At 34.6% G+C, this 24847-nt stretch overlaps 2 protein-coding genes across 3 annotated transcripts; one reads left to right on the forward strand and one right to left on the reverse strand.

Moving 5' to 3' along the window:
• Nucleotides 1-401: 401 nt before the first annotated feature.
• LOC111052286 (telomerase reverse transcriptase) lies at nt 402-19546 on the reverse strand. Of its 2 annotated transcripts, XM_022338918.2 has the most exons (10): nt 18987-19546; nt 12749-13518; nt 10465-11138; nt 9694-9895; nt 8018-8209; nt 7521-7626; nt 4809-4959; nt 3246-3464; nt 2435-2688; nt 402-1718 (listed from the first exon to the last, which is right to left on the reverse strand). In XM_022338918.2, the coding sequence occupies exons 2-10, from the start codon at nt 13511-13513 to the stop codon at nt 1495-1497; spliced, it is 2787 nt and encodes a 928-aa protein (XP_022194610.2). In that variant the 5' UTR covers nt 13514-13518; nt 18987-19546; the 3' UTR covers nt 402-1494. The 2 variants fall into 2 exon arrangements, with proteins under 2 accessions (XP_022194610.2, XP_039288225.1); XM_039432291.1 differs by lacking the exons at nt 10465-11138; nt 18987-19546 and having other exon boundaries at nt 12749-12881.
• Nucleotides 19540-23064, forward strand: LOC111052284 (U7 snRNA-associated Sm-like protein LSm10). Its single transcript, XM_022338917.2, has 3 exons — nt 19540-19924; nt 21522-21639; nt 22607-23064. The coding sequence occupies exons 1-3, from the start codon at nt 19785-19787 to the stop codon at nt 22769-22771; spliced, it is 423 nt and encodes a 140-aa protein (XP_022194609.1). The 5' UTR covers nt 19540-19784; the 3' UTR covers nt 22772-23064.
• Nucleotides 23065-24847: the final 1783 nt, after the last annotated feature.

Here is a 24847-nt window from a genome sequence, read left to right on the forward strand (position 1 = left end):
AAGATATAAAGTACACAAACAATAATAAACTCATGTAAATGATCTTACAATGCTTCTATTAAAATACTAATGACAGCGACCGTGCCTAGCACAAAGTTCAACAATCCATTGAGTAGATTTTCTTTGCATTAGAAAAAACTTCAGGTGGGTGAAAAATAGAGAATAGACTCTATTCAGTCAGTTCATTCATTTTGCTGAATATTTATTCAAGTTTAGGTGGTTTACTGCTTGGACTGTGCAACATTCAATACAGTACGAGTGAGTTGACAATATAGTAATAGAGCAAGCATTGCTTTCTGCAAAATCTCACAGTTTACATGACAAAATTTCGACTAGTAAAGGTAATTCATGAAAGTGAGCCATCTCCGCATGAAACAGAAAATCCGCAGGCCTTCAAGAAGTGCCGCTTGAAGGAGAATCTCAACCTGTGGATGGAAGAAAGCCACACATTTTCTCCATCTTCTTAGGCCATCGGATTCTTTATTGTTTGTAGAAATAGCTTCACGCACGTAACATATTATTATTATTCACATTTGCAATCAATAATAAAATGTATGACCTTTATGTTTACAGTTCGATTATTATATTATGTCAATTGCAATTTCAAAAGTGACGGGTTCACATTTCATACAATACCGTAAACTACTTGGACTCACCAAAATTTTAGATTTTCGCAACTTTGAATAATGTAAGTGATACATGCAAATAGATTTTACAAATAAAGAAAAGCACCCGTACCCACATTTACCTGCAAATCTATCAATTTGACTAGTAATACTGATATGCATGAGAGATTAATAAAATTTTCCTTATTGCATATTCAAGTTTCAGGATCGTATTTATGAACAATTCAAAGAACGTGCTTGTGAAAGCAAATTTTGACCTGAGTTGAGAATCGCTCAAGGAAGTCAACATAAAGGATAAATCTGTATTTATAAAAAATGTTACTTGTCTTTCATCAAGCTCTACACATTGGCTATACTTATGATAGTGCTAGCCTAGTTGGAAGTATTTAAACTGTATTGAATCGTACACGCTGACATTGATTACAAATTCATCTTTACGAAAATCTCTTTGAAGAGTGACTATTACTAAGAATTCTTCGAGTTTCTTTTAAATTAATCACAAATAATATGTACAACAGTATTGTAAATATTACAAAATACAAATCTCAGCATCTTGTTTTTGATGCTTGTATAATTTTTATTTGATATCATTTGAAAATACTTATATTGTATTTATATTTTGCTTGTATTTTTATTGTTATTTATTTTTCTTTGTGAATGAATAAAAAATAGATAATGCATTAATTGATGGATAAATAGAACTGCCACAATCTAGTAAACTGAGGATTCAAAAAGAAATCGATCTTTTTCACATGGTTAAGCAACAATTTCTATTTGTACCTGAGCAACGTCTATGAGTACGGATTACAGGTAAGCATACTTCCAAGAGCTTTACTAAGAGCACTTATCTGTCAAATATGTGTAGCACTCAATGTGCGCCTTTAAAAGGATTTTCCTTAGCATTCAACCTGATAACATCCTTCATGACTTTTAATTGCATAGGCTTATCTGAAAGAGCCTTTGCGCAAGTCCACAATTGGCGTTTTAGGATTCTGTTTACAACGCAGAAGACACTTTTCCGTGGAAGGGTCACCATAAAAGCGGCCAATACCATCCAACGGGCTTCTACTGCTGAAACTCGTAGCTCTTCACCTTAAAAATATTGAAAATAAATTGACAAATGGTACGGTAGTTTATCTGAAAAATATTTTGCTGCCAATTTTTGAGTGAACAAAAATTCACCTACTATCTACAGAGATATAACCATAATATACTATACAAATTACCAGAGAAATGCATGACAAAAGGTACCTTCCATAATATCTTGGAAGTAGTATGTTGATGCTCATTTTCATAATCCCCAAATTGGAGATATGGTTTCTAGCATTTACAAGAACAAAAAACTATGGAATTTGAAATTTCAAAATTCAATTAAGAATTCACTCATGTGGTAAATTATATTTATTTGTTTTGAATTGGTGCAGTTTTAATGAAAAGTTTTTTTTAATTGGTCTAGTTATAAGTTATAACTAACCCATATAGTTAGTTCAAACAGTCATCTCATTTATTGGCTCATCTCACACAACTATCTACCAACTGACTACACAGTTAAGGTGATTGGATTGAGCATTTAGTTTATAATATTTAGACAATTTTTATTTAATATCATTATTAATAATCATAACTTTTATGGGGAGTCCGATCTCACTAGGCATCAAACCTGCAATCTATGTAGAAATCAATCTGAAAATCATGTCATTAATTAAATTATAATTTCATGAAAACTATAAGTTCAGCCAAAAATAATATTCATGAACACAATATTCGATAGAAATAAGAATGTTGAGTTTAGAAATGACAAAACTTACCAACAGTCAGAGTTGAAAACCTCTCGACTCTAGAACAAATATGGTTGGCACATGTATTGACGCAGTATACAAGGTAGTGACAGTTGAGAGTCTTTCTGAAGAGACGATTGACGATTGACTTGAAACGGAGAGACATCAGCAGGGCTGATCTGAATATTCCCAACAATATTGTAGTTTTTTTGTTGAAATTTGAATCCAAAATAATCCTATCCAGTTTGATGGAATTGACATTCTTCATCTTCTCTCTCAGAATTCTGATATAAACAGAAGAAGTAATGTAAAATAAACATATACGCTAATGATTTGGGCATAGATCTTAATCAAAAGTTCTCATTTGAAAATTTATAATAATGTTTCCAAAATATTAATAATAATAATAATTTGAGCATCACTGTATTGAAACGTGAAAAATCATTTCATTTGAAACTCTATTTTATTTTTCATCACTTTTGCAATGAATTAAAGTGATAAGAATCTAATGATATATCTGCAACACAACAGTGCAGTATAATAGAAATTTTGCAGCACATATTTTCCATGAAAATTGTTAAAAGATTGGAATAAAAGTGAGTTTTTGGCTGAGGTCATAAATCTGGAATATATTTCATTCTGCGTCCTTCTGCAAAAAAATATAAATGAAAGTATTTGTTTTTACAGGCTTATACACTAGGCCTTTATTATAAGATGGGCAAAAAATTTAAATTTATTCAAATATCAGCTTATTTTTGAACTCATTTTTTTGACGAAGGTTTGTATTCAATAAGCATGCATTACTTTCTATAATTACCGTACTGAAACAACATTTACTTACCTTCCTGGATTTAATGTGTCTTTGAAAGTCATGGTGTAGAAAATATCTACTCCTCTGTATATTTCATAGTTTGCTAGTACTTCCATTGTTTCTGTATTCAGAATATATCCATAGAATGGTATTACTTTGCTTGGATTGTCTCCAAAATTAGTAAGTGTTTTCGTTGAGTTGGTGTAAACTCCAAAGTCCTTGAAACCAAGTATCATCTTTCGAAGAAAACTGAAAAAAAACCAATCCAGTTGAATTGTATGATTGTGTTAAATTTTTTTGATGCATTGTAGAAGTAAGTCGGGAATTCACAATCTATCTATCTATTTGAAAAACTGACCCTAATGTAGGTACTCAAAACATGCGTATAAGCAAAAATAATTTGGCCAAAAAGTATAGAATCGATTGAAAATTACATGATTAACATGAATCGAATATAGCCACGAAAATAAGAAAAGAAAGAGAATGGCTGAAATTATGGATTAAATGATTCAGAATAGTGTAAAAAATTACAGAAACATACTTTTATTGTTATAGGTTATTCAATAAACTTCAGATATCAATGAGTAAACTATTTACCTGCCTACAAAATAGAATATACAGGTTATGTATTATTCAAGTAGAACGGTTCTTAACATCATAAAAAAGACCACAAATCCTTTTTCTATGAGAATTTCAGTAATGCTCATTTGTCAAGTTTACCCGTATGAGGTACAGGCTGCTTGGAATCTGAATCCGATGCCACACAGAAATTCATAGAGATGAAAATCTGAATGCATGTCATTTGATAAATCAGTTGGGATTCTCCCATCCACCCGGATGGGAGTGTTGATGGGAAGGATATTATTTTATATCCTCAGAGAATCGACAATTATTTGTTGAAACACTGCCGATTTATGAAGTTACATCACAATATAATATTATCGATTTTCAGCATCTTATCTCTCATTGATTGATTTTTTATACTTTGTAAAATTCGTTGAATAATTAGCATTACTGTCATTTAATGTAAATTAGTGTATAAACCAGTAAATAGTGTAACATACAAATAAAGAACTCCAATCTAATCTAATCTAAATCTAATCCACACATTAAAATTTTCGTCGAGGCAGGCTTTGGTATTCTTAGTTGTACATGGAGTTGGTTCAAAATAGACTGCCCACAGAGACAATAGTTGCGTCCCTGGGACGATAGTAAGCGTTCACTGCCTTGTCGCAGGAATATGGAAAATCAGAAATGCCATGTACATTTGAGTTGTGGAGATTTCCAATTCCGCGTTCCCTTGGCAGGTAGTAGCCACTTCTAATGTCCCTGTGTGCAGCGTGCTCAAGAGAATAGGTCACATGACACATCTGTTAGTGGGATTGAGAAAAAAGAGAAGATATATTTTAGGGGAAACATAGATATATGTTAAGCTTTTTTCTAGACTACTAAAGGAGTAAGCTCAGGATACTTGAAGGACATCACTCGGACCTCAGATTTTTATACCTTCTAAGGGTGAAAACTCGATTTAATGAAAGATTCGTTCAGAAATAAGGATATATAATTACAAACTGCATTAAATTTTCTCCTCACCTTTTAGCGCGTTCCAAAGATGGCGTTACATAGAGGTAGTCGTCGACAGCTCTGAAGAAAATCTCATTTCCGTTGTTGGAAAACTCAGACAGCTTCTGCTTGTCAAGTTCATCGTAGTAAATTTGGCAGAACGAGGACGACAATTTTCCAGCTGCAATTTTGTAAAATATATTGTTATTAATTCAAATTGAATTAGATATATTTGAAAAGTATGAATTTGAAGTTTAAAGACTTTAGCCTAACTCCTTCAACGGATTGGTACCATAATAATATATTCCCGGAATATTGGTGATATGGGGGAGAAAATGAGTTTTTCTATTATAGTAAAATTCATTTCAGACAGTCAGCATTGGTTCAATAATGTTTACAAGCAAAGTTGGCATTATGAAATGGAGCTCACTGCAGCAGAAAGATATACATTAAAATAATGGATGGATAGTCATACAAAAAATGTATTTGTTTAATTAATATAGATATGAACAATAATACAATCTCAAGACCAACACTGATCTAGATATTCTAAACTAATACAACACAGAATGAAAATAATTATCTTATACATAACACATATTGAATCAAATAAAATTGCTCATTATCAATTACTTCCTATAAGGTAGTAAACTTTTTTTAATCTCTCACAACCTTACAATGCATTTTTCCCTTGTGATAAGTGACATTAAAATTCACTATTTTTTAGTTCAAACAACGACATGCAGTCAATTATTTACGTTAATAGACAATTTTGTTCACTTACTGACTTGAGTAATTTCGGACCGAACTGACCCAGTCAGTAAGTGAACAAAATATTTATTTACATATATAATTGACTGCATATCATTGTTTTTAAACATTGTGAGGTGGTGTTGCAGCACCATGGAATACTTTTGAAATAAAATAATTGAGCTTTAATAGAATTAAAAAATAGAAAGAATAGATAGCCTAGTCAAGGTACCGCTCAAGTAAAATCGAATGTTATTTATGATAAAGAATAATCATATTATCTAAAGCGATAAGAGAACCAAGCAAAATTGTAATTCAACAATAATGAGAATTCTTTGGCAGAAATAAAATGAACTCAGTGTTGATAAAGAGTTCTTAATTGTAACTTATTCCCGTAAATATAATTTTAATACTGATAGAAATCTATAAGAAATCTGGACCATACACGAGCCCAGCAGAGATGAAAAGGACCTGCCTAATTAATTATTGGAGATAATTAATTGTTCTACAAGAACATCATTACTGTGAGTGTATTAGTTCTAATGAGCTCATTAGCCGGCCTTTATCAGTGAATTGGGGAATTGATCAAAGCGCTATATAAATTTATTCAAGTTTAAGAAATTCGCAACATGTTGAATACTATCATATAGTTTATAAGAACTTTTTATGAATTTATTTGATTTATGTAGGAAGCTTATTTCCATGCACGGCACTAACTCATAAACCCTGAGATTATAAATTATTACTTTTATTAATTATTATTCATTGATCAAAGTATGTTCTAGTAAATCTATATACTGAACAGGTTTCAATTTGTCTAATTCTGAATCGAACTGAAGACCACGTATCAGTATTAAATATACATATATATTTTTACAGCTCACAATATTGTGAATGCTAATAAGTCTTGTGATAATTATTCAAATATTAGAAAATTTATTTATCCAAAGAAATTTATATTTATCAAGAGATATTGTATATATATTATTTTATGGGAATATACTTTATTTTTTATGTCAGCATACAAAATCTTAGAAGTTTTTTATTATTTCCTAATTCATCTCGTGATATACAGTTTGAGCTGTCTTGGTACCAAGCAAAAATCTTCTGCAGCAAATAAAATCAGTGAATCAATTAATATTGATCTTATTCAGAGCATTTATTACTTATCATCCTTTGATGATAGTCACACTATTCAGCCAGAAAAATCTTACTGATAATTATATTAATAAGTCTGCAGTATATCATATAAGGATCCAGAGAACTTCAAGAACTGGCGTTGTAAGTTTCCAGGAATTTCAAAAGGGTAAATTGGTGCATACCTGTATTCATGACGTGCATTTTAAGAGTCAACTAGAAAAACCATAGTTGATTCTCATTATTCTTGATTGAATATATGGTTACTGATAATCAGTCACCGACTATCTTTTTGACTTCCTTATTGGTGTTCTTCAATAACTTCACGGAAGCAGCGGTAAGAATTATTGATCACCAGTCATTGAACCCTGTGGTGATTAAATATATTTGGAATATTCATGCATCTACTACTGAGCTAGAGCTGCGGTTTGAACCCAGCATATTTGCGAGCCGGACGGCCTTAACTTTTTGCAAATTTATTTGCAAAATAGGGATTTCAGCAACCGCTCCAGTACCTATCAAATATACCGCACCACATATGAATGGTTAGCAATTCACCCCATTACAACATCAAAATAGTGTGTTAATACATATCACAGTTTGGAATCGATCAATAAACCATCATCTTTGATATTATAAAGTATGAGTGAACTTATTATGCAGTCTATTAAGCATATTAGCAAGCCAATGTTTACATAATTTATAGGTATATAAGATTTACCAGTACAGTAATTGATGTAATGATCGGAAAGTAAAACTCAAAAAATCGAACATAAAATGAATATTTTAAATATGATATTGAAAAAAATTATGTTTATAAAATTTGTATAAATGAGCATTTCACTTTTCTCTTACCGTGAGGTATGCCTCTCTTCAAAAGGTACGTGCTTCCTCCAATTTTCAAATCCCTCAAAAGAATTTGAAGGTATGTGATTGTTAGTAAGCGACTCACTTGAAATACCTGGAAATTGCAATAAATGCCAATGAACAACTAGTCAATTAGCCAATAATCATAATATTCAACATCAAATTTCCAAAAGAAATAGTAATGGTATTATAATATGGTATTGTGAAAAGGAAATTTCAAATGAAAATGGTAGAATCAAAGACAGAGGCAGTTTAGATAAATATTAATAGTAGATTAATGGTAAATTTAGGTGCTCTTACACGCTATAAATAGCAAATAGATAAATGCTATTAATCAATCAACCAATCAAGTAAGTATCTTGTGTTTATACAAGCTCCTTCCAAACCATACCTCATCATCAACCCTCCCATCACCTAATCTAATTTAAACCCTAAAAAATATAATTTCCAATATAAGATTGAGTTGATCTTAAAAATTGAATTACCTGACAGTCTGTTGTAGGTATGAGAACTGCATGGTTGGGAATGCATGGAGGCAGATCTTCAAATCTCCATACATAGTAGCAGCGCAGTCCCGAGGACTGCTTGGTGAAGCATTTGAATTTTCTGTACGTCAAAGATCTAATTCCTTCCAAAAATGGCTTCACAAATTCTTCAGTGATTTTCTTGAGTTTTGTCTGCAACAACAATCATAATTAGGCTACTATTATTTGTTAACCACGTGACCCAATTATACTCGAATTGAAAATTTCATCGGTAACAAATTACAGGTAACTAACAACTTACCTATTGCAAGTTGATGACTTACAACATGAAAGAAAGAGTACGGTAACAATAAAAATGAAATTAACATTACAAAGTATAGAATTCAATTGAATGATTAATTGTTTCTTGCTGTATTAATGAGAAGTTTTTAAATCAACTCAACATTCATTTTTTACAATAAAATTTTCTTTCTCTTTTCTCATCCTGATTTGTTTAATTATTTCAAACTTATTGTTTTTGAATATATATTGTGGTATTTCTCCATAATGAATGAGACACAGATGTTGTCAATACCACTTTAATTTTGTTTTAAGAAAAGGACCATGGTTTCGGGGCTACACCTGCCCCATCCTCAGCTAGGCAATCTAGCTAGACAGTCTAGCTGTGGGGCAGGTGTAGCCTCGAAACCATGGTCCTTTTGTTAAAACAAAATTAAAGTGGTATTGACAACATCTGTGTCTCATTTATTCATTATTTCAAACTAACTACTATAGAGGGAAGCTCAAGTAATTGGTCCTAATGAAGTTTCCCTGGCACCCTCACAGAATAAAGTTTCTCAATGAATTAATTTAAATTTCATCGATAAAATACAGTCTGAGTAGAATTTTGCGAGAATCAATTATTCCAAGGCTAACCTAAAGAGCTACTGTTCTACCCAATCAATATCTCTGGAAAATGTTGGTAGGGCTATCTTTGTAAGAGAGATTTTATTGAGGTAAATATCCATATCCAAAACTATAATACGCACAGTGGCACTTATGGAAGTGAAGTGTGGATATTATCAACCAAGGCTGCAGCAAATCTAGACCGCTGGGAAAGGAAAATGCTGCGTAGAATATATCATATGGACCTGTGTGTGATGAGGGTGTCTGGCGAATAAGAAACAACAATGAATTTGCTGCACTTTATAAAGAGCCACCCCTGTCTGTATATGTCAGACTGAACCGCTTAAGATGGGCAGGGCATGTGGAGTGGATGCCAGACACTCGGTCACCCAGAAAAATATGTATGGGGCAACCGGGAGGCAGAAGACCGGTGGGAAAGCCAAGACTGAGATGGGTGGATGGCATCTCAAAGGATGCTGCAGAACTTCTTCGCATCAGGAATTGGAGAATCAAGGCAAGAGATCGTGATGGATGGAGGCGCAGTATTGAGGAGGCCAGGGCTCGATTTGGGCTGTAGCGCCATCGAAGAAGAAGAAATATCCATATCGAATACGACTAATTGAAGTTATTAGATCATTTATTTTTTATTTCTTGAAGAATCTACACTTGTTTAATCGTTACAAAATATTATAAATCTGTGACAATTTCAAGTACCATAATTGAGTAATTCTATTATATTTATTTTATATTTCCAGAATGGATAAGTATTTCAGTAAAATGAAAGCACTCACCAATATAATTGAGCCATAAGCATCGGAAATGTCAACTTTGACAATGTAATGAGGTTGATGTCCATCGCGACTGTAATATTCAGTAGCCAGCTTAGCCCAGTAAACATTGAAGTCTTTCTTTACTTCTGGAGCAAAGCTGCCTAAAGATTTCGAACACATCTGCTTGAATAAAATTCGCACTTCTTCGAGAAGTGGATTTTTCCTTCAACAGACAATAACAAAATGTGTTGAGAAACAGTCATGAATCCTCAATAAGTTAATACGAATCTAAAATACAATGGTTTTTATACTCACATTATAAGGCTTAAAAAGCTGTAAAAAGAAAATCTGATCGATTAAAACGTCTCCTACTAGTTAAGTACCTAGTACTAGGAGATATTTGAAAATCCTCCTACTCATACCAACTGTTTATATATCAGTAGGTTCTGTTTTTAATCAGATAAACAAAGGGACAACCCATTCACGAACCGTATTTCCCATTCAACGAATTCTTTTTTTCTAATAGCATGTTGGAATATTAGTTATAATCATATACTGGATAGGCCTACGCTTTACTCAAATTTCATTTTACGCATTTCTAATACTTTTCCTATACATTGTAATTCGCTGGCTAATAGATTTAATTATTAATTTTGGAAGAGAACTCCCACTCTCAACTTGAATACAGATGTAAGCTGGAAAATGTATGCACTGTTGACTGTTTAAATTAAATAAATTCAGACAGGAATGAAAAATACATTTTACAAAAAAAAATTGTGGTATGGTACTTACAGTTGATCCCAAATCACGTATCTTAGATTTGATTCTCCTTTAGGGACAAATCGAAGTAGGCTATGGGATCTATTAATATCACAGCTCCTGCTCAATAGCTTTTTATTGATTACTTTCAAAACTTTTTTCTTCTTCATTTTTTGAATGGTACTGAATATACACCTTCTGAATAAGGACTTTTTATAGAAATGCACTTTATTGAAGCTTTTTTGCTTCTCAGTTAAATAGAAGTCCAAGCTAATCAAAGGGAGAACCCATTTCAGTATCACCCATTTAACTAGTTTTGCAATCAAGTTATGTTTGTCGTTGTTTTTTTTACACTTCAAGACACAAGGTATCCTTCCAATCGATATGTTATCCAGGATTTGCTCCAGCGAAAAACGCTGATTCTTTCCGTATTTCAAAACCTTCAATATGTTCTTGATGATTTTAAGTTTCTGGACACCAAACATTTCTTTAGGTATGATTCTGTTGAGATGAGAAAGGATGTATTTTTTGACATACTTCAGTGGAATTTCTTGTAAGAAGCTCTTCCTAGTTGTTCTTTTTCTTATGGTAACACTACGTATTTCAGAGCAAGATTTTGGTTTTCGAGAAGCCTTAGGCCTATGCGCGGCTTGTTTCACAACTGACTTGGCTTTCGAATGAGCAGCCGAGCCACTCCTATCATCTCTCTGAAAACAAATGTACACAATAAAGTATTTTGAGTTGTTTTATTTAAATTTAATTTATTCTGTACAAATCATTTTGGATAAGTATTTCAAGTTTGGCATGAGCATGTATAGTCGATTATATAATGTATGTAGGCATTATATAATGATGATCTGGATGACAATTGCAATAAACATTATTTACAAATTGATTATAAAACAAGTCTACCTGATCAACGAGTCACGCAGTTAATATAATTTTGGTTGCACGACTTTTCGATCACTCTATACGAGGCACATATTAAAATAATTTCTGTTAATAAAACTCAATATTGCATGCAATAAATGTTGGCAGAGTCATTTGCAACGGACATTGGGCCATATGAATAAAGTTGAGCATTTGCTTATACTTCTAAAATATGGAGCATATGCTTCATTCTCTATGAATAAAAGTGAGCAAACCCTTTTGCTCACGCTCATCAAAAAATTAGTTTGAGCATTTTCTCAAAAGTAAAATCTTATGCTCAAAATTGTATGAATGAACTAGAGCATTTCCTCAACTTTTGAAGCAAATGCTTCAAAAAAGGTGAGTCTAGTCTGGAGCAGCTCTTCACCTTTTGCTCATAGTGAAATGGCTCAACTAATTCGTGTCAGTAAGAGGAAACTATACCAGATACGATCACAATCAATAGTTGAGAACTATTTTTAGATTCAACCATAACACAAAAGAATAAATACAAACGATACCTATCCAATATGAAGATAGCCATCACAGAATAGGAAATAGGCATTTAAGAAGATGAGAGTGTAGACGATTATAAGAAGGCTATTGAGATTATAAGATTATAATTATGCTTAAGATTATTAAAGAGATGACATTTTTTCACGCTATTATTTCAAAATTCAGAACTCAACTAACCTAAATCTCAATTCATGGATAGAGAACAGAGTACCTAGACGACCAAACACAAGCGGTGTCTATACTTGCATATTTAGCGCTTACGTGAGCTAACAAAGGCCACGAAGGCGAATCAGCTGATGAAAAATCTTCAAAATAAGTGAGTATTTGCTCCAGAGTTCAGGAGCATAAGGTAAGAGTATAAAGTAAAGCTTATTCATATAAAAATGAGCAAATGATTATGCTTCTACCTAATGCTCATGAGCAAAACCTTATGCTCCATGCTCATGAGCATATACTCTGGTTTTATTCATATGGCCCATTGCTTCAAAGCCTTGTAAAATTGTAATTGATATTGTAAAATTTTGATTTTTCTTTCTTGTTAACATCATCGGTCTTTCAAGAAATCTATTCCTTTTCCCAGGAAAAGATTCCCTGTATTGATGGAAGTGATAATATCCCCACTTGTAATGAGACAACAAAATTCCTGGATGAAAATTGAGATTTTTATTAAAATTAGAAACAAAACTATACATATAGGATACTCTACAAGCAACAGTGAACCCAATGGCTAGCCTCAAGGAAAATCTTAATGTGGATTGAAAAACCTGTGAAGATTTATCCTTGATCTATCTATCTATCTTTAGATTCAACGTTACCGGTACATGATAAGCCGCATGATTCAACGATACATTGCAGTTGATGAAAACAATTATTGAATTACTAAAATACTAACCTTGTAAATATTCTTCAAGATGGAACTGTAAGTTTTATTCTTAGAACATCTCTGTACAAGCTTTCTCGCGACCACATTTTCCAAGAAAAGCATCGCCGGCTTTTCCAATGGTAAATTGCCTCTACTATTCAGCTCCAGTATGTCATCTACCAGTCTACTGCAAATATCTGTTTCGGAAAGTGTCTCTACTTTGGAATTCTGAACAGAAAATACATTCTTTCCATATAAAATCGGCCCCAAATCAAACGTTAATTGTTCTTTGTTATTCTTTACAGTCAGTTGGTACGCAGTAGAACCAAGAGTGTTTTGTATACCGCTAACTGCTTTATCACAATGTAGTGGTAGGTATGAAGTACTACTCATTGGGAAAAATATTTGGCAATTCACCAACATCTTTTTTATTGCACCCTCGCCCAAGTGATTGTAAAGCAATTCCCATTTTTCGTCCAATAATTTATTGAAATCAACATTCAAACTATAATCTCCCGATTTCCGCCATTTGGAATCCGCTTTGTTAAGTGCTGGAGAATCGACCCTTCTGATTAAACACTGAATAGCGTCTCTAAAATCAGTCCAACTTAGAGGCAACAGACTTTTCTCTTCACTTCGCTCTATCTTTAATTTTTCTGGGATTAAAATTTTAATGCCTTCAAATTTCTTCAGCAGTTCCTTTTCACTGTCAGATGTCAATAGAGGACCGAAGTATTCTGTGAAATCTTGCACTTTCGATTTGTTCGCATGGGCAATCTTAGCTATTAGCTCCATTTTATCTGAAATAAGAATAAACACTAAATCAATAAACATAGTTTTGGTTAAAGCTCGAGATAATTGGAATCTCGTCAGTTAAAATATAATATAATAAAAATTCTTCAAGAGAATTAGAACTACGATAGAGTGCAACATACAATACATAAGGCCAATGTGGGAAAGCGGATAGAATGTGACCTCATTTTTTATTTGAATATGGAAAAACATAATTTATTTATTTATTTGTTGATATAATTACAAATCATATGAATATGATCAGGATAGAACAACGCAGGCATAGCCCAAAACTATTCTGTTCCCAAATTTTGATAAATAATAAAATGTCCGAAAAATGAATAATAATCTATATCGCAGGCTACTAACATTCAAACTCACTTTAAACTCAGCAATCTGTTGCCCTAAAGCTGTGTGACTTTACCAAGGCGTTTTATTCGGTCTCACACGATATCCTTATAGGCAGAATAGAAATATATGGCGTCTCTGGAGTGATTCTCAGGACAATACTGAATTACCTTATCAGAAGAAAGTACGTCGTAACAATGGAGGAAGACAAATCTCAAGAGCAGAATGTACTGTTCAGTGTGCCACACGGCCTGGGCATCTAACCTGGGTGCCTGCTTTTTCTTGTCATTATTATCTGCATGTGGATGGGAATTCTCTGTTATTTGCAGACAACAGCACCTTGATGAGGATCCCCAACAGGTCAACCCAATTACTTAATGAGAAGGACTTGGATTATGTATGGTTTACATCAAACAAGCTGTCCTTGAATGAGGGAAAACCCCAGGACCTGCTTTGCACTTGAGACGTGGCCCACCATCCTTAGGCAAGCGATAAGTCAAGTGAGCAAGCGAGACTTCTTGGATGTGTGATATACTTCTCTCAGTCATGAAAGCAGCATGGTGTGTGTCAAAGATGACCTATACCTGAAAGTGGATGCTGAAAAGCTACCCTCCAACTACTACCATTTTGTCATAGCCTATTCCATAATCACATCAGCTATAGCATTGTAAACTTGGGCCATGTGGGGGTTGTGAGAGAATTATACTGCTACAGAAGAAAGTACTCCGCATCATCACTAGAGCATTGAACCAATCTTTGAGAGAGTAATGCAAATAGTGACTCTCTTTAGCTAGTATATCTGCAACTCACTGCTGCGTCTGAGGGAGGAAATTCACAGATTTCAGATGAGAGGTCTGTTACACACCATAATACTAGGAAGCGCATGGATGTCAACCTACCCTACTCCAGGTCCAGGCTGTCAAAAACTCATTATAGGTATCCCAATCGCACACTAAATATATACTGAATAATATAAATATATACTATTCAATAATTAAATTCATATACTATTCAATAGGCTAACAGCTAGACTACCAACTTAGTCTCCTAGGATTATACAAGTAGTGTCGTTGATCCCATGCTCTCTGATCACAGTGCAGTGGTTTTCCAGGCACAGATCTGCAACACTGTTGCCCTTTCTACCCAGGCAGCATGGAAAGAAAGCCACTGTTGCTACTCCAAAGTGGTGGGGAAAGTACACTTCTCACTGCCACTACAGAAAGCTGGCATCGACTGGTGGGAGTTTTTTTTTTGGACAAGACGGGAGTAAATACTGGAAATGCTACTGGCAGGGTTTGTGGATGTTTTCAACTCTGTGTTTCAAAGTGAAGACACATTGAGTCAGGAATCAGGGTAAGGAGAACATACCAACTACAGGAAATAGGCCATGGTTTTCAGAGAAGCTGAACATTGAAAGAAACCTGGTGCTATCACTTCACCATCAAAACCAAACATCAGTCTAATCTGAAGCAATAACCTCCTGGTACCATCAATATCTGAAACAAAGGAAACATTACAGGACTCAGGTTAGCCTAGCGAGAAGGAGCACACATCTGAGATCAAGTCAGCAACAAACACTTGCAAGGCAGTTGGGATGTTATCAGCACACATCGTCCAAAGAAACCCCAGGTGGAACGGCCACTCAGCCCAGATGACTTGAATAATTATTTTGATGGAGCTGTGGATGGTATACTGCCCAGTATGTCAGAGTGCAACTTCAATGCAGCTATCAATATAGGTCCAGCATAACATTTAGGTCTGGAAACCCATTTCAGCAGACACCAATTTCATTGGGAACCTGAAGAATCAAAAACGCAGGATATTCAGGGATTTCCCACTTTTGTGTTGAAGGCAATGGCAGAAATAATAGTGTAACCAATGGCTGCTGCCATGAACAGCTGCTTTGAGTCTGGAAGGTTCCCTGATATCCTCGAAGTAGCCAGGACCATTCATAAGAGAGGAGATACTGATAAACCTGCAAACTATAGACCAATCTCTCCAGTATTCTCAAAGGTTAGAGGTATGTGACCTCAGTAAGGCCGGTTACAGAGCTCGACCGACCGTCAGTCCGTATGTACCATCCTGACCGTACGCATCGATGAATCAGTTTTACACATTCAGAGCTCGACCGACCGTCATCCTGACCATACATCAGTTTTTCTGACTCACAAAATGGACGCCTTTACAGATTGTTTAATTGCAGCTTATTATCTTCGTAAACGAAAGATTAAAAGACGTAAATATCAAGTTCACCCGATGGTCGCCTAAAGAGAATTTAGTACCATTATATACATCATTGCTTGGGGTGAAGATACATTTTTCAACTACCTCAGAATGTCCATCAGAAATTTTGATGAGTTATTTCGAGCTTGTATCACCATTGGGAATACTTGCAGTCACTTTAAGCTACGGATCAAATAAATGTAGATAATATTAATAATATATGATTTTTTCAATAAAAAATGTGGAAATGATTGAAGAAATTTATAGAAAACTCTGAATTCAAATATGACACTATTAATTGAATTCATTCATTATGCTATTCAATTCAATATCAGCTGATTGTCGGGTAGAGGTGTCAGCACATTGGTCATGTTGCGACCGGGCTACTGATGAGTACAGCTCTGAAAGCTTCTATTGTTTCAATAGCGCGTCAGTCGACCGATGGAACGGATGCGCACGAGCTCGACCGATGGTCTTCTTAGCTGTATAAAACGCACGGTCCTGACCGTGCTCATGCGTGCCGTCAGTCCTGCTCTGTACGGATACATGGAATATCTATGGAATAGGCTAACAGCTAGACTACCAACTTAGTCTCCTAGGATTATACAAGTAGTGTCGTTGATCCCATGCTCTCTGATCACAGTGCAGTGGTTTTCCAGGCACAGATCTGCAACACTGTTGCCCTTTCTACCCAGGCAGCATGGAAAGAAAGCCACTGTTGCTACTCCAAAGTGGTGGGGAAAGTACACTTCTCACTGCCACTACAGAAAGCTGGCATCGACTGGTGGGAGTTTTTTTTGGACAAGACGGGAGTAAATACTGGAAATGCTACTGGCAGGGTTTGTGGATGTTTTCAACTCTGTGTTTCAAAGTGAAGACACATTGAGTCAGGAATCAGGGTAAGGAGAACATACCAACTACAGGAAATAGGCCATGGTTTTCAGAGAAGCTGAACATTGAAAGAAACCTGGTGCTATCACTTCACCATCAAAACCAAACATCAGTCTAATCTGAAGCAATAACCTCCTGGTACCATCAATATCTGAAACAAAGGAAACATTACAGGACTCAGGTTAGCCTAGCGAGAAGGAGCACACATCTGAGATCAAGTCAGCAACAAACACTTGCAAGGCAGTTGGGATGTTATCAGCACACATCGTCCAAAGAAACCCCAGGTGGAACGGCCACTCAGCCCAGATGACTTGAATAATTATTTTGATGGAGCTGTGGATGGTATACTGCCCAGTATGTCAGAGTGCAACTTCAATGCAGCTATCAATATAGGTCCAGCATAACATTTAGGTCTGGAAACCCATTTCAGCAGACACCAATTTCATTGGGAACCTGAAGAATCAAAAACGCAGGATATTCAGGGATTTCCCACTTTTGTGTTGAAGGCAATGGCAGAAATAATAGTGTAACCAATGGCTGCTGCCATGAACAGCTGCTTTGAGTCTGGAAGGTTCCCTGATATCCTCGAAGTAGCCAGGACCATTCATAAGAGAGGAGATACTGATAAACCTGCAAACTATAGACCAATCTCTCCAGTATTCTCAAAGGTTAGAGGTATGTGACCTCAGTAAGGCCGGTTACAGAGCTCGACCGACCGTCAGTCCGTATGTACCATCCTGACCGTACGCATCGATGAATCAGTTTTACACATTCAGAGCTCGACCGACCGTCATCCTGACCATACATCAGTTTTTCTGACTCACAAAATGGACGCCTTTACAGATTGTTTAATTGCAGCTTATTATCTTCGTAAACGAAAGATTAAAAGACGTAAATATCAAGTTCACCCGATGGTCGCCTAAAGAGAATTTAGTACCATTATATACATCATTGCTTGGGGTGAAGATACATTTTTCAACTACCTCAGAATGTCCATCAGAAATTTTGATGAGTTATTTCGAGCTTGTATCACCATTGGGAATACTTGCAGTCACTTTAAGCTACGGATCAAATAAATGTAGATAATATTAATAATATATGATTTTTTCAATAAAAAATGTGGAAATGATTGAAGAAATTTATAGAAAACTCTGAATTCAAATATGACACTATTAATTGAATTCATTCATTATGCTATTCAATTCAATATCAGCTGATTGTCGGGTAGAGGTGTCAGCACATTGGTCATGTTGCGACCGGGCTACTGATGAGTACAGCTCTGAAAGCTTCTATTGTTTCAATAGCGCGTCAGTCGACCGATGGAACGGATGCGCACGAGCTCGACCGATGGTCTTCTTAGCTGTATAAAACGCACGGTCCTGACCGTGCTCATGCGTGCCGTCAGTCCTGCTCTGTACGGATACATGGAATATCTATGGAAAAGATAAGCGAGACTGACGTACGCACTGACGGTCGGTCGAGCTCTGTAACCGGCCTAGGGCTTTTGACTGTCTGCCCCATATACTCCTGATCATCAAACTTTAGAGGTATGGCCTGGGTGGCACAGTCCTATGGATTGGAGTAATCCTACTGAGGAACAGAGGATTGGGTGGTTCAGATTGGTGGTGCTTCTTCCAGACTGCAAAGTGTGAATCATGGAGTTATGCAAGGATCTGTTTTGGGCTCACTGATGTTTATTTGGCTTATGAACAACTTCACAAGCTACCAGGGTGCAGTTCTCTTTATGGACGACATCACATCTCCAGGGCTTCCCCCATGATACAAGTACAGACCAGGTGTGCCAGTCTGGTTGAGCAGGTTTGCAGCAAACGAGTTGTAGCTAAATGAGGAAAATACATCCTTCCTTGTCTGTTTATTGAAGAGGCACGGAGATGAAGGTAAACTGGTATTTTTTAATTCGCGGAGACACAATGGGAGCCTGTTGAATATTTTCAGGGTGCGAATTGGAAAACTGGGTACAAGTAGGCTATTTATCGTACAGTAGGATACTCACATTTCTCTTAGTACCATAACTGATGAAGAAAGTTGTCCAGGAAGATTAGCACTGATACTAGGCTACATAGCATAATATAGAAAAATTAATCATCATTTTTGTGTTACCCAACATCCTAAACTTTAAAAGAACGCAGGACTCAGGCCGGTAATCTACTAGCCTGTCTAGTCTGAGTTTCAGATAGATTAGACTTTAGACAAGCATAAAGAAAACAACAGGCAAGAAGCGAAGGCAAAATAAAGTTAAAAGTGGCATTTTTTAAATTTGGTAAGCAAAGACTTTGAAAACTTTAAAAACTTGACGTGTGAAAATTATTGTAAAAATTTTTAAACTAAAAACGCGTAAAAATTATTATGAACTCGTTTCAAAAGAAAGTATCATTTTTAACTTTTACTGTATCAACACCAACTACGTACTGTCTACTGTGTAGGTACTGTAAAGTAAACTGTAAAGTTTTGTTTTATCATTTTTATTCTAATGCCGCTCCCACACTCTTGCCAAGTGCATGCAAAGGGTATAGAAGATGGAGGCTTACTACAATGTGCCATTCAGCATTCACTCAAACAACAGCCGCATACAGAGCAGTTTGGCGTTGGTTTGGCAAGCGACTTCAACTTGGCAAGAGCAAGGCGCTGGCCAATAGCAGACGACACGCTCATCTTGATCAACAGATGGTTAACAGCAGAGATCAACAGATACTAGGCAGAGAGAGGGAACGTCCACATAGAAAGTTTTCAAACTGATTTCCTGATCACTGTTGTTTTTTGTTTATTAATTATTAATGTTTAAGTTTTGAGAATGGCACTTCTTTCTAGCAAGGAAAAATATCATACATTTAATGGTTTGAATTGTCTAGTGAAAGGATTAGAAGGACGTTTTACAACTATAGATTTACGGAATGAATCATTTGTTACAGGAAAAATTGAAGAAGTCGATGGGTAAGTCAATAAGTGGACATTATAACATTACTATTACAACCATTTCCGTACCTTAAGGTTAACAAGTTAATTTTACTTTGTATGGTAGTCTAAACTTAATCTGTAAACTTCATACATTATTATTATTGCTATCACATAGACTGCAAATGGCAGGGAAGCCAAGAAATAATATAATAAATATACCTACCTATATTATAGGTAGAAAGTGCGGCTTTATAAAAAATGCCATGCCCGTTTTGACACATTTTATTTAGCTCATTCTGGTGCCTCATATTCTGCTGCAAAAATCTGCAACTTTTCTAAGCATGGACATAATCTTTAACGTTGTTTTAGTGGTATCGGTAAGGTTTTAACTATACGGACGTCTCAGACGTTCTCCATAAGAGGCCCTGCATTTTCTGAAGACGCGCAAAATGAATTCAGTGCTTAAGACGCTCGTATATTTTGGCCTAAAATTTCCTTGGCGGTGACAGCCGTGACGGTGAAGCACATAACCTATAGATTATATTCATTTTTTTCAATGGATTACTATTTTGTATGATATTTATGACGGTGGATGAATTAGAAGTGTTGGCTACTATATAGATTTTGCAATTTATATCAAATGAATCATCAAATCTAATGAATTTATAGGTTATGAACTCTAGCCGTGACGGCTTTAATCACGCATCCCAAGACGCCTGACCACTGGTCTTGAGACGCCAGCTTATAGCCGCAAGTCTTGAAACGCAGCTAATGGATTGCACCTTTAGTTGGCGTAGTCAGAATTTTTTTAAATTTTTGCCATGCAAACTACTCCAGCTCCTTCTGCTTTCAATCATCGAATAAGAGTTTACCAAAAGCCTACCTCGCTTCTTCCACAAGCCATTAATTTAAGATCTCTATCAATATTGAGAGTTTAGTGTAAGAGATGTCCGACTGCCCTTACTCCGCTCTCTAGGAAAAATAAAGGCAGTCATTCAATTCAATATCTAGCCTCCATATTCAATAATGGTTACTGTAAAAGACTAGTTTATTATGATCTTTCCTATTTATTTAACAGACTTTCTAAAACTATTCGTGACTACTTCAAGAAGGACGTTATGTTTTATCACAATAATAGTTGCACAATAAATTTATAAAACTAATAATATACGTGAAAAATTATTATGGAAGGCTGTGGAAAACATTTTACCATGTGCTTACATTATTCTTTTTTTTGTTGGCTGAAGTTTAAAATTTTATTTCCTTCATTATCACAGCCGTCTGCCTAAACGATAAAATCTAATTGTTATGGTGTGAAATAATTTTTCCTTGTCCTTTATATTTTATTTATTTTTTGAAAAATAAAATAGTGTCATAAAATTTTGTCCAAGTCTATCCAACTTCTGTCACTAACTTTTCTGTAAATAAGCACCAGTCGAAAAACCTACGGGTTTGGCAGAACCCTCAGTTTTTTTTTTTTTTTTTTTAATTGTAAATGAAAAATTTTGATTTGATTTTTTTCACCAGGAACGACCAAGTTAAAATACATGAATTATACTTTTTTTAAATTATAATATGTGGAATTGACAGAATTTTTGTGTATAGTTTTAATTTTATACTTTGCTTTTCACAGTTACATGAACTTGACGATGTCAAAAGTCATCTTCACAGATCAGTGCGGGAGGTGTCTAGAGTTCGACACATTCTTTGTGCAGAACAGAATTATTAGATATGTCCACATTCCAGTGAAGGTTAGTAAAGAAATTATTGTGAACGGATTCCAACTTGAATAGTTTATCTGTGTCGAGTAGTGAAAATATGCTACTAGTCACATGCCGACGGCCAGTGTTGCCTAACAATAATACAAGTTTTTGGTACAGAATTGAGTCAATAGTTTGCTTACAGACTCTTGTCATTTTTTGTCCTAAAAATGTTGGCAGGTCTAATAAATTAGCTCCTCCAAGGTTCCATCCTAAACTAAATTCATAACTCAATCCAATTCAACAGTCTAATTAGACAGTCTATTGTTCAATAACTTGATCTAATAAGTACGGTATCGAATTTTACTCTTCCACAGTACTTGTTAAGTTCTTGTTGAGTCGCTGCACGATGAAGATAGGTCCAGTGCCTTGGAATATGTCCCAACTCAACTTAACAAGTTACTATTGTTATGAAGGTAAAATTATATTCTTAATTTAGATTATAACTCATTTTAGCTCTTACGAAAGAGAAAGAGAGAGATCTTGATAATCTAGGTCTACAAGAGTATCATCTTTTGCAAAAAAATAGTGCAGTCTCATGAGTTTGGAGAAGATAGAAAAAAATAGAAAATCTTTTTTCTATCATTTTCTATAGATTTCTATTTTTCTATTCTACTTTTCCTATCTTCGATATAAAATAATCGAGCAAGTCCACTAGTGACTTTTTTATCCTGTTACAGATTAAATAAAACATTTCTATTTAGCGGTTGTCATTGCTCCATTAATTTTATAGTTTCTTCCACCAATGTTAAAATTAAACTACAAGTATAGACCTAACTGTCAAAATAAAATATTGGGTAATGGCGTAGCTACATTTTCAAATAAATTTCGGAAGCATTTTTGCTATTTTTATTAATTATTTTTTATTTACTCTTCCAAGAAACAAACACAACCTGTTCGTGCAATTCATTCTATTTCATACAATAATGATTTTTACCGGCACGTTTTTGGTTGACAGTTGAATGTGATGGACATCATACAAACGCAATTGGAATCCAATCGCCGAAAAGCACCAGAAAAGAAGCACACATTCAAACATAAGAGAGCACTAGCAAATCAGAAGGAATCTATGAGAAGAGTGGCAGAAATGAAAAAGGCTTCACAAACTGATAAAAAAGACTAATATTTTTGAAATCATAATTATTTTTTTCTTCTTCAAATAACTGTACAATTTTAGCTAAAATGACAAAAAACTATTTTACTAAAAAAACTTTTATCTATACAAAAGTTGTAGGGTATGTCAATGCTCATGTCAGTCAGTTGTCATAAGCTGAAGTCTAGTATAACACGACAGCATAATGTTCAATTATTTCGCTAAGGATCAATTCTTAAACGTATTTGTAAATAGTTAAATTATTCATTTTGACAGTGTTATGTGATTTATTTTTTTAATAAATATTTTTATTTCTCATACAAGTCTCTGCGTAGCTCTCTGCCCCATGATAGATATCGTTTATATTGCACCAGATTAGGTGCACCATAATACGTACTGAATAAAACATTGAATAAGATGTGAATACGTTTTACTAATGAAGAAGTGAACAAGTTTCCTTGATGAAGTGAACACTACTACAGTAAAATTAATATAAGAGTGGCTTAACGGTGCCCATATGAACAAAATTCAAAAGACTATTGCACATTGAATGTACTTGTAAAAAATTTTTTAAAAGAGTTTCAAATGACATTTATTTTAGAAGTAGAGATTTGTTTCTAATTATTGGATTTGTAATCAACTGCAAGAGATGAAACACTGTATGACAGGGTAGTTTTAAGCAGGGTACGAGTTTTAACACACAGCTTGAACAACATAACGTGTTAGATGAGGTAAACTTTACTTTAATTATTATTATACATCAATTTAATGCAAAGAATATATTAGGCTATTCATTTCTAGCTGTTTGAAAAAGCTCAACTATAGTACCTACCGTACTGTATTGGTTTTCTAAATACAGTAATGCAATGATGTACTAATATTGGCGAGCATTTATCAATAAAAATCATTTTTGGTAACGAATTAAATTAATTGCAATCTACGGAAATACTGTAAGTTCTATTTTTATAGTTGATTTAACATTATAATCTAAAAGTTTCAATATAGGAATCATGAGCTTTTATGGTGTCTCCGTGAAAACAATTGTATAAAAACAAAAAATGCTAATACAAACACATAGCCTAAATATAATTTATAGTGACTGAAAGCATAGAAATAAGATAGTTTATGCTATATTTTCTGTATGCTGAAAGTCACTTGAAAAGCATAGCCTATTAATACTAAAAAGTACTAAATAAGACTTTGTACCGTTTATAAATATCTTAAAATACTTTCAAATAATGTTACTTTTTGGTAGAAGAGTATATAGGCCTAAATATTCTAGGAATTCACATATTTGAATAAATCAGTTGAAAGGGTTACATTCGATTTGTTGAAAGATGAATAGATACTGTAGATATCTCCTTGTTGAGAGGAGATTCTCTCCTCATTCTGGAGAGATTAACTTTCAGTGGCTCAATAGTATTAAATTAGCTCAATCATTATGATTTCACAAAAACTGTATATTTTTCTGTGTGTCGACCACTAAGAACTTCGATTACATCTTATGGCAACTCAGCTTATAGAGCATGAAACTTTCTCTCATTTAAGACCAATCGCAAGCTTCTATCATGTGTTGTATTCATTTTAGAGACTCTTTAATAACAGTAAAATCGCAAGAAAAATGAGAAAATAAAGATCATCATTCAATTGGCTGTAACTTTTTAACGGCATTGAAAACAGAAGTATATTTCATGGGAGTGAAAAGAGGAGAAAATTCATCACAACCTCCACTACTTTCTGGATTTTTATCTGAAGTGTTCCACAAGATACGCAACGTTGCATATGCGAGACTATGAAAATGGGGGAAATATCACAAATTTCTCGCACATTCAAAGTTGCGTATCTTGTGGAACACTTCGGATAAAAAATCAAAAAAGTAGTCCTGCGCGACCAGTCAATTCATTGGAAATGAAATCTTATTATCTTTAATATTATATAGAGAATGCTTTATCTCGATAAATTCAAGGTTCTCGAGATTGAATGGAAAACTTAAAAAAGTCCAAAATTTTGGGGGTGAAGTCGCCCTCTGGCGTGTGAGCAAATTTCAGATTAGAATTTAGCGCCCCAAAATACAGATAGAACGATCGAAAAAAATGCTTTCGGGGC

Source organism: Nilaparvata lugens, chromosome 7, assembly GCF_014356525.2.
Source record: "Nilaparvata lugens isolate BPH chromosome 7, ASM1435652v1, whole genome shotgun sequence".
Classification (NCBI taxonomy): Eukaryota; Metazoa; Arthropoda; class Insecta; order Hemiptera; family Delphacidae; genus Nilaparvata; species Nilaparvata lugens.